Below are 10515 nucleotides of genomic sequence, written 5' to 3' on the forward strand. Positions count from 1 at the left end.
AAACAAATAAAAGGAACTCTGAATGCTACACATAAACATGTCTTTCCACTTTATATAATTGGTGCAGCCAGAAAGTAAAACAAGTTGCTTCTGTAACACTTTTTCCGCCACCAAAAAGAGCACTGATCGGTGCAATTCCTTTGTTTCTTTTTGGTGTATTTTATGCATATTGCACCTGCAAAGTGAAGCAATGTGTTCCCACAATTGCCAAACTTTCTGGCAATTTAACAGATTAAAGCCATCCTTGGTTTTTTCACTTTGTGCCTCCTAACTTCTTTTTCTTCTTTGTTTTCCCACTTTCTATAATCAGTTTATCAAATTCAATCCATGGTTCATTTGTGGGGTATGGTAATCAAACCTAATCAATCATCTTTAGTCCACATTTTTTTTTAATTTTTTGGTGATGCTTGTGGCTTTTACCATGTCTTAAAATAATTGTATATAGGGTTATCTTAGTGCAACACATGAGGGACAATGAAAGTGAACTAATTTAAGTTAAATCAAATTTAGAGAATAAAAAATTAACAAAAACAACACAAGAACAAAACTGAACATGTGTGAAATTTCCCTCTTGATTCACTACTTCACAAATAAACAACCTTTTTTTTTTCTCTAAATTAAAACATGTAAAATGAAGTTAGTAATCACTTTTTAAAAAAAAAAAAGTTAAACTATTAAAATAGTATTTAAAAATTCATATTACTGATCAAAATAATTTTAGAAGATATAAATGATAAATAAGTTTTAAAATATATAAAAATGTAACAAAAGATAATTATATTTTATATGTACATTCAAAATAATTTTTTATGAATGTAATTAAAAAATAAAAAATTTTCTTCCTTAAAATTCGGTGGATTTACACCGAATGATTTTGTTTTGTGAAATGTTTTTTTTGTAAATGGCCGAAAATATTGTTTAAAAATGAATAAAGAGATCTAAATATTTTTGCATACTATTTTTAAATAATTATTCAAATAATTTCAAAAAAAATTGAATAAAAAGAATATTTTTAATTATGTTTGTCACTTTCTTTACTTTTTGGGAGTTTATATATCTCTCTCTTATCTTTTTGAATATTTTTCTTAATGATATATTATTCCTAATTATATTTGAGTCATTGAGTAGTTTACCCTTTAGAAAAGTCCTCTCTTATATGTATGTTTATTGAGTCTTATGTAGCGGTATAGCTTTGTCTGGATGGAAGAAAATAAGTGAAGAGAAAGTGGAAGTTAATTTTCTTTTAGTTGTTTAATTTGGACAAAGAGAAGTGGATACAATCAACTTCTCTTTCATTTCTCTCTTATGGGAAAGAAATTTTTAGGTAAATTCCACCACATTTTTCATTTCTATTCTATACTTTTTTCTCTATTTCCTTTTCAACTAAACAGGAGAAATTAATCCACTTCTCTTCTATTCTTCTCCCTCCCACTAATTTTCTTCTCACATCGCCTCAAACCAACAAAGCTTAAGTGTTAAGTAAATGGTTGGTTTTACAATGAGGCAAGCATAGTTATGGATCATGATAGTTCTATGACCTTTTTGAATGAAGAGTGAAGAGTGCTTCTGCAATTTAAAGATAGTGTTATTTATTCATGCATGTAACACGTTTATTAATTGGATCATAATCGTTGAGACCATCAAATGGGTGCTCTTGTTAGGCCTTAAAGCCTCTTGTAGCACCCTTCTTTTAGTTCAGTGCATGAGGGGTAATAAAAATAAATAATTGATATCTTGCACAAATCATGATCTAGTTTAACCACTAACATTAAATATTTTCTTGCTTGTTAAGCCCTATTCAGAATTAATTATGACCCTATTACAGATTTTATGTTGACAAAATATGCTTGCTAACTAAACATTTGCAAACTGATATACAACAAAAAGATAATTGTTTAATCATACATGCACTATGTCAATGAGCAACAATAATTATCATTGAATTTCTTGCTATCTCCTAGATCTAGATTGACTTGATTCCTTACCACTAATACCTGATAACTGCTTAAGGAGTGTTAGAGCATCTTGAGCATGCTTCCTTGTGTTGCTATTCCCATGCTTGAATGCTTCAACCAAGCCTCTCACAAGAGGCTGATTGAGTGCATATCTTTGGCTATGATTCTCCACTCTCAGTATTTTCTCTATTATCCAAATTGTCTTCTCCTGAAGCTCCCCAGATCGAACCTCCGTGAAAAGAGTGATCACTGAATCAACCACGCCTAGATGCTCAAGCTCATCAACAGTTCTTTTGAAACTACGCGAATGGTAATCTAAAAGGAGAGTAGATAGTGCATCCACAGCGGCGACCTGAACACTTGTGTCGTTGTCACTTAGGAGATCAACCAATGGCTTGATAGAATTGGTCTTGTGGAGGCACAGTTGAGTGGAGTTGTCGCAAGGGATGTTGTGAATGGGACATGTGGAAGGTTGATTAGAAGCTTTCCCACACATGAAGACAAGGTAAGAACAGAATAAGCTGCTAGAAGATGATTGTCCAACTCCAAACTCTCTATCCGTATTGCGCAAGCTTCCGAGCTCTGACAAGTTTTTTAAGCCAATGGCAGCAAGGCGTTTTACCTTTGGTTTCGAGGTATAGTCCAGCTGCTCGCAGAAAACTGACATGAGGCGATTTCCTGTGATTACATTAAGAGTTTGTTGATCAAGGTTTTTAGAATAGTGAAGCAAGAGTCCAAGAAGGCCTTCCTGCATGCCAGAGTGTGAAAACCTTGCATTTGTAACACGCCTCTGGTTTTTCAGAGTAGTTACACTCCATTCCACAAAGTTGTCTCCTAAAAGTGTCTTCACTTCAGCTTCTGAGAGCGAAAGGTTGGCGAGTATCTGTGCTGCTTCTGATCTCTCATCGTTTGTTGATTGGTTATCTAATAGTTTATCTTCAAGAATGGTAAGTGTGTTTGAAAGCCTTAGCTCGTTTGTTAGATCTTGACTACACCATTCGGATAGTTGTCTGGTAAGCTTAAAAGCCAAGAGTCTGTGTTCGATTTCCGAGTGTTGAAGAAATGGCACGACCATTCTAAAGCTACCACCAGACATGATTTGCATGGCTACCGACTCTGAATAAGATAAACAAATGTAAATAATCTTTAGAACATTCCAATACATAATAGTAGGAGTCAATAACTTTTAAAGCCAATGCAAAAGAATAAGATGTTATTTGAAAACTAGCAGAAACTAATGAACTAATGTAATGCTGGTGACAGAAACATTGACTTAAAAAAATTTGGATTTGCTGTAGATTTTAGTTTGGGATATAATGGAAATGCAATTTCTGGTACTTCTAGTCATAATGATGAAATTCTTCTCCTATGAAGAATAAAAAAACATTGTTGTATTTAACAAAAGGTCTATACTCTAAACTCTAAAGAGGTGTCACAAAATAGCCTAAACTAATTATTGATAGTAGAACCTTGGAAAAAGGTGAACATATGGTGAAAGTGAAGTAATTATTCTCAGTTTGAAACATCTACCTATAGTGTAATACAAATTAAACAGTAGAAAAATTGCGAAATCAACATGACCTGGAGTAAAGAAATCATTGAATTAAAGAATCACAATCACACTATGAATACCTGATGCTTGAGGAGATGAAGTAATCCCGCAGAGAATGCGAAGAATGGTCACTTGACATTCAGAGGACACATAGTTTAAGATCCCCAAAAGTCCGAAAACAATATTTTCCGACTGCATTGGATTTCCCTTCTTGTCAGCAGATGCTAGCTCCCAATTCCCTGGCTTTGAAACTATATTTGCAATTGTTGAAGCAGCTAATGACTTAAACTCACATGAAGGATCCTGCTCATTGAAAAGAATTTCCAGAAGAGATGGAAGGACTGAAGACTCAACAAGGATGGCTGCATTGTCATCCAATCCAGACAAGTTATATAATGCTTGCAAACTTGGTCCCATTCCTTCTGGATTAGACAACAATTCGACAAATACTCTGGCGCCGTCCCTAGCAATTTGTTCTTTACAGCTATTTGTCAATGTCATCCTTCCCACCAAAGAGGCCATCTCTATCTTAACGCCATCAGAACCTGCTCCAAAATTCATCCAAATTCCAATTTGACATATCTAATTTTAAGCATCTACCAGTTAGTAAAAAAAGATAAATATCTAGGCACTTAAAAGACCAAGTTGTCACTGCAGTGATCATTTAGATACTGCATGAGAAATATAATATAAATTGTTAGCAGTTTAATCTTGTGAGGATCAAATTATTAGTTTATGTTGATTTATAACCAATCCATACACGTGCTTTAAGCATAAACTAGTGTAATACATACCATCACGTAACCGTGAAAGTAATGGTTCAAATCTTCCAGCTGCTGCCAAGCATTGAACATTAGCTTCCACTCTCTCCATCTTCTTTAAGACTTCCTCAGCTAAATTAGACAGAGAGGGATATTCCAGATTTCCAGCCATACTTGACAGAAGAACTAATGCACCTTTCTCCAATGCAATTCTTACGCAACAATCTTCGTCGTTGCAGAACTCTGATAACAACTTGACAGCATACTCTCTCTCTTTCTCAGAGTTCCCAATAAGACTATGTATAGCCAATCTAGTGATACCCCTTTCAAGCATTATTTTCTGGCAGTATGTAAAGATTTATGTTAAATTCAAAAAGTAAAAGCTTCTCCTTTTCATTTACACCACAAACTAAAGGAAAATAATTCAATGAAACACCACAAATTGAAATCACAGAAAAGCTATCAGCTAATGGTTAATGTAATTTCTACTAAGACATATGGAATAGAAGAATTGCAGCTATCAGAGCTCTAAGCAGATCACTAAGTTCAACCCTTGTAAAGCATAATCCATAATCGTATTCTCTTAGAAGGATCGAAATTGCAGCCACATAATTTTGTGCACATTAATTCACTTTTTCATGACTAAAATGGAATTTACGCGTATTGGTAGGGGAAAATGTATGCAAGTGTTTTGTTAATGTACTCAGAAAATTTAAACTTGAAAGTAAGAATGAAAAAGATAAATAAAACTGACCCTGCTTTCTTCGTCCTTGGCTATGCTAAGTAAAGTCATTAGAACTTTGCTTCTCAAACGCGATCCAATAGTCTTAGAGTTCTTGCTAAGAACAGTCACTATCAATACCACAATGCCAGCATTCCTGATAACATATCTGCTAGTGGGGTGTTCTTCAGAAACCTTATAAATATTATCCAGCGCTCGCTCGACCTGATCAATAGACAACGGTTCTTCAATCAGATGCTGTGCTGCAGATTTCACTTGATATTCAACAACCCTGCCAATCCACTCCTCAATTGCCCCTGCCAAGCCAATGTTGGGCTTCAGCTCCAAGGACTTAAGAACGGTTCCAGTAACCGGACAAATGGGGTCGATGCCATTCTCAATGCACCTCGAAAACCAGTACTCAACTGCAGTCCTCTCATAGGTCTGAGAGGACTCCAGCACCACAACAGGGTCTGTCATCACTTCCTTGGTCAATGGGCAAAGGAAATTTTTGAAGGGCATAATTGGAGCATTAGCATCATCATCATCTTCAATATCAAAGTCCATATTCCGGGTCACTATGGCAGGTTCGACGGACCAGTTCTTAAGAATTCTCTCCAGGGAAGCCAAAATTCTTGTCTCGAGGACCGACTTGGAGCGCAAGGCATCGTCTTTGAAGAGGTTCACTTGCGTGAGTAACTCAGCATGATCATCAGGATCGACCCCAAAAGCACGAGCCAAATCCATCATAATGGCACTCTGCACTGCTTTGCTTGTATCTCTCCCTTGCCCTTCCTTCTCCAATGCACACAGCATCCTCTCTTCATTCTCTGTGACCTATCATAAAAAACATTAACCACAATAACACAAAAGATGAGCCAGAAACAATGGGGATTGGATTTTGTTGTTGAAGTTTAATAAACTAAAAAGATCAACGTACTTCTCTAATGGACAAAATCTAAGTATAGTTCTTTAGAAGATTTGGTCGTTGTCCAATCTAAACATGCATGGTGTATATTATTCTTAGTGATACATGTCTATGTCTTGATGTTTAGATTGAATTACAGCACTGCAAGCATCGTGGTGTAACATATCAACTTATCTCTTAATGTCGCTGGCGAACTAAGATGACCAACAACGTAATCTCAACGCATTTTAAGTAAAATTAATTGGGTAACTGGAAAAAACTCATGTGCAGTTGATAGTTGAGAAACGTTAAAGACTGATAAATTTTCATTTTTATTCAACTTCAATTATCAACTTCATCTGAAGTTGACTGTACTTGAGTTTTCATTTTTGTGTATCAAGAGTACATGTTAAAAATATTAATGAAGAACTTCTTTATAAAAAAAATAAAAAGTTCAAGCATATATTGTTTATTATATATTTATTTAAATAAAAATTTAAAATTGTTTACTAATAGTAACGTTAATATATGTCAACAAATGTTAGCTAAACCCATCAAATAAACGAGAAAAAAGTACCATATATATCACTTGCCATGTCAACTGTTTTCGTTGTTGGAGACCACTTTTCGTCACGTTTGGATACTTTGTTTAAATGTTTTAAAAATATTTTTATTGTTAATATAAATGGAAAGTATTTTTCTTAACAACCAAATAATTTTACAGCACTTTTGATCAATTAAAATTTTTAAAAATGATTCATTTCATGCAAATTAAAATTTTTTAGAACAAAATTAAAATAAAATAAAATTAAAGATATCTTAAAATTTTTTTGACAAATTTTATTTAAAAACAAAAATATAATTTATGCTAGCCAAATTAATTAAGCTGATAAACTGAAGGACTAACATGAACGAAAGGAAATGAAATTTGTACCCTAAATTGTGCGAGCTTCATGTCTCTGCTAAGATCGGAGACCTTCTTTCGAAGCTCAGGGAACTCCTCAACCCCCGAATCAAGCAACGCCAGCCACCCCGAAATAGCGGCGGTTCGTTCTTGCAGCGACGAGCACAGCGTTTTGCAGTTCAACAAAACGAAGATCTTGCTCGCGTTTTCGTACAACGACACAGTTTCCGCCGCCTTGGATAGGTCGCCGGCAATGCCTTTCAGCGCCGTCTGAACGGGCAGTGGTGGAGTGGGCGGGAGTAAGAGGAGGAGTTGATCGAGGACTATCTGGAGGCGGCGAGCGAACGCCGAGAAGCAGCGGGGGTTGTGGAAGGGACGGCGTGGATCCGGCGGTGGAGCGCAGAGGTCGGAGAGGGAGGCGCGGATGGAGTGGAGGACGGGTGCAGGAGAGGTCATGGTGATGGTGTTGAGGGATAATTTTGGAATGAGATTGGTTCATTGTGTGACGAAAAGAGTTGAAGGAGTTTGAAGAGAGTGTTTCAATGTTTTAATGGAGGAAAAAAGATTGCTTTCTTTGTTTGGAGAAGAAGGAGAATGAGAAGAGTGAGTCAACGCTTGACTTTTGCTTTGACTTTTGTCTTCTTACACGTGGTTTGCCTATTTGGACCTCAATGCAATGCATTGGTAATTTGTGACAAATTGCTCAGAAATGTAAATGTATTAGTGGACTAACCAACATACTATTTTTATTTTCAAAATATTTAGTTTATGGGGAGCCTGAAAATATTCATTTGTTATAGTATTTGAATTAATTATTAAAATGTCATTATTTTTAAATCATTTATTTATATGCTAAATTGCACCTTTTTTTTAGTGTTTAAGACGCACGAAATCAGATTACATTTTTTAGATGTAAAACACTAAACTAAAAGGAAAAGCATTCTTTTGTTAATATGCTTAGTTATATGTAAGACGTTTTTGAATAAAATGTTAAGTACACCGAAATATTATCAGCTAATACTAAAGAGAGGGCGTCTAATGGGCAGTTTGTGCTAAGTTATCATACGTGCCTTTAGTTAAATTTAATTATAAAAATAAAATATTTTATAAAATTTTTTAAATTAATAATCTTAATACATGTCTTTAGTTAAATTCAATTATAAAATTAAAAAAAAAAGATTCTAAACAAATACATTTCTAATTAATTTGACATCAAAATGATGTTATTTTATTTGAATAAATAAGAATAAATAAGTCTCTAATTAAAATTTAGAGACAAATAAATACTTATTCATTTTATATTATTCATTTTATATTACCATTTAATGTCCAACTTAATATGTTAACGTAATAATCAACTACTTTTATTGACAGATAGTAATATTAATAGAAAGAAAGATTGCATTGTCTATACAAAAATTAAAAACAAGAGCAAAGGTTTTTTTTTTATTTCTCCAGAAATGGCATTGTCATTCTACTCTTGCTATAAAGCATTCCAAGGTTTTGAAGGTCAGCTTTTAGCTAGAAGGGTAGTAATCACCATAGGGCGAGGTAGTTGCTACTTTGTCCCTCAGAAGACAGACAAAACTATTGAGTTGGAAATGGATAACGTTTCTAGTGTTTCTAAAATTATCGGGATCATAATCAAATCTAAACCAACTCAATTTGCAAAGTGGTAAACGCCAGCAAGTTGCAATTTTCTACTAATGTTTCATTCTCTCTTTTGTAGACATTTCTTTCTCGTTTTTATAGTGAACGCATTTGTTTTTTCGATGAACTAATTCATAGATGATATCCATTCTATAATCTAAAAAATGGTGGAAACTCAGATCCAGTCGACTTCACGTGAAGTTGATATCTGAGAATCGTTAGATATTTGACTAAATTTTTATCTAACGGCTCTCAGATATTAACTTCACATGAAGTCGACTTCACCTGAGTTTTTATCTTAAAATATATAGATGGAATATATTATATCAATCGAGAAAAACTAGTTATTAATGAATTTAATTGTAAGAAAAAATTATATGATTTATATGTATGTTATTAGCAAAGATACTTTATATTGTAAAATGCGTAAAAAAGGTATTCGACAAACGGGAGAAAAAAACGCTTGAACTAATTATGAATTCAAATTAATTATTATTTTTTTCTCTTTACTAAACCCTTGGGAATATAAGTTTTCTGTTGATTATTGCGTTAGTTTAGTTTCTTAAAAGGTTCAAAATTTTGGTTTCTGAGTAGTGAGCGATGATACGGAAGATATTAATTAAGGCGCATGAAATAATCTCCCGAGAACAAAACTGCAAATTGATAATTAATTTGATCTTTCTTCTCCAATTCCTCCACGATCTTTCAATAAAATGGATAAAAGTGGATACATGAACTGGAAATTGTGAACGTCAAAGCTGAAAAGGCTTTTTTTATCTAATAAATATTAAAAATTAATTAATTATAAAAATGCATATGAATAAAAAGTTGGATGAAAATGAGTATGGCCAACTCATTGGCGATGGCCTGCCAAATAGAATTCGCCATCAATTAATCTCAGGTGCCTGTAAAATGGAAGCCGACGTGGTGAAGTTCTGCAAATTGGAGCCGGCATGTCCAATCAACTGACAAGCGCACGCGAATTAGAGCCACTCCCTTGCGGTGCCAATGAGAATATGAGATGGAGCACCTCTGCGGGGTCACTGTAAATCGGCCCAATCTAATGACGGTTGCCACGAAATAGCTATTTCGTTGTTGCCATCCGCAAAATGGGTACGCAGCAGTCAAAGCTGCACTTTCCAATAACATGCACCGGTTGATGAAGGTGACTAGGGTTGAAGGAAGCAGCATTGATGTAATATAAAAAGATTTTAAGAGGACTATTTTTTTTATTTCTCACACAAAATTGATGATGATAGGGTGGGAGAGAAAGAGAAAAAAATGTAATAATATTGTGGATAATTTTTTTTATTAAAATGAGGGAGATTAATAATGCTGAAGAAAATCTTTAATTAGTTGAATCAATTTTATATTTCTGCACATTTATTTGAGAATGTTAGTTTTTGTATGTATCAATAAAAATTGTTATTAATCATACATTTATAATTTTTTTAGATTATCATTTTTATTTTAGTATTTATTGAATATGAAAAAAAAAACATTTGTTAATATTATTTTGATTATTGTTTAGGTTATTATTTTTCGTCTTTCTTGTTGTTATAATTCTGTATTGATATTTTTTATATATATTATTTTTATCGCTTATTATTATTATTATTATTATTATTATTATGCTTTTGAAAAAAAAATTTACCATTTGATTTTTCAGCCAACAGGTTTCTTAAGTTTGCATGTTACACCAGTTGACTTTTTCTATCAGAAAACCGCTTGATCCAAGCATGAAAATTATATGGCAGAGGTTTGTGCCCTATTTACGACATACATTGATTAGCACATTTGTCGAAAGATAGCTTCAAAAATATATATTTTTCACTTCCATGGAGTGAGGGTATTGTTCTATGGGGTGAGTGTATCGTTATTTTAGAGGACGTTTCAATGCAGTTAAAATTATCTATTGATGGAGAGTTTGTAAGTGGTACTTTGAGGTTATAGAGCAAATTCTATTAAAAAGATGATTTAACTGATTTGATTAAATTTTTATCTAATGACTTAACTTTATGTAAAATCGACTTCACCTGAGTTTTAACCATATAATAATGGTGTG

At 33.6% G+C, this 10515-nt stretch overlaps 1 protein-coding gene across 2 annotated transcripts; it reads right to left on the reverse strand.

Moving 5' to 3' along the window:
• Positions 1–1710: 1710 nt before the first annotated feature.
• LOC130945231 (U-box domain-containing protein 44-like) lies at positions 1711–7339 on the reverse strand. Of its 2 annotated transcripts, none has more exons than XM_057873991.1 (5): positions 6831–7339; positions 5023–5826; positions 4302–4608; positions 3588–4052; positions 1711–3071 (listed from the first exon to the last, which is right to left on the reverse strand). In XM_057873991.1, exons 1-5 carry the CDS (start codon positions 7254–7256, stop codon positions 1951–1953), a joined length of 3123 nt encoding a protein of 1040 aa, XP_057729974.1. In that variant the 5' UTR covers positions 7257–7339; the 3' UTR covers positions 1711–1950. The 2 variants fall into 2 exon arrangements, with proteins under 2 accessions (XP_057729974.1, XP_057730036.1); XM_057874053.1 differs by having other exon boundaries at positions 5023–5819; positions 6831–7024.
• Between the last annotated feature and the right edge of the window lie 3176 nt (positions 7340–10515).

The sequence above is a fragment of the Arachis stenosperma genome, chromosome 1 (genome assembly GCF_014773155.1).
Source record: "Arachis stenosperma cultivar V10309 chromosome 1, arast.V10309.gnm1.PFL2, whole genome shotgun sequence".
Lineage (NCBI taxonomy): Eukaryota > Viridiplantae > Streptophyta > Magnoliopsida > Fabales > Fabaceae > Arachis > Arachis stenosperma.

Coding starts and splice junctions, on each gene's coding strand:
- LOC130945231 (XM_057873991.1), bottom strand. CDS start 7,256: ATGACCTCTCCTGCACCCGTCCTCCACTCCATCCGCGCCTCCCTCTCC. Junction 4,609..5,022: donor CCAAGGACGAAGAAAGCAGG/GTCAGTTTTATT, acceptor ACATACTGCCAG/AAAATAATGCTTGAAAGGGG. Junction 3,072..3,587: donor TTCATCTCCTCAAGCATCAG/GTATTCATAGTG, acceptor TATCTTATTCAG/AGTCGGTAGCCATGCAAATC.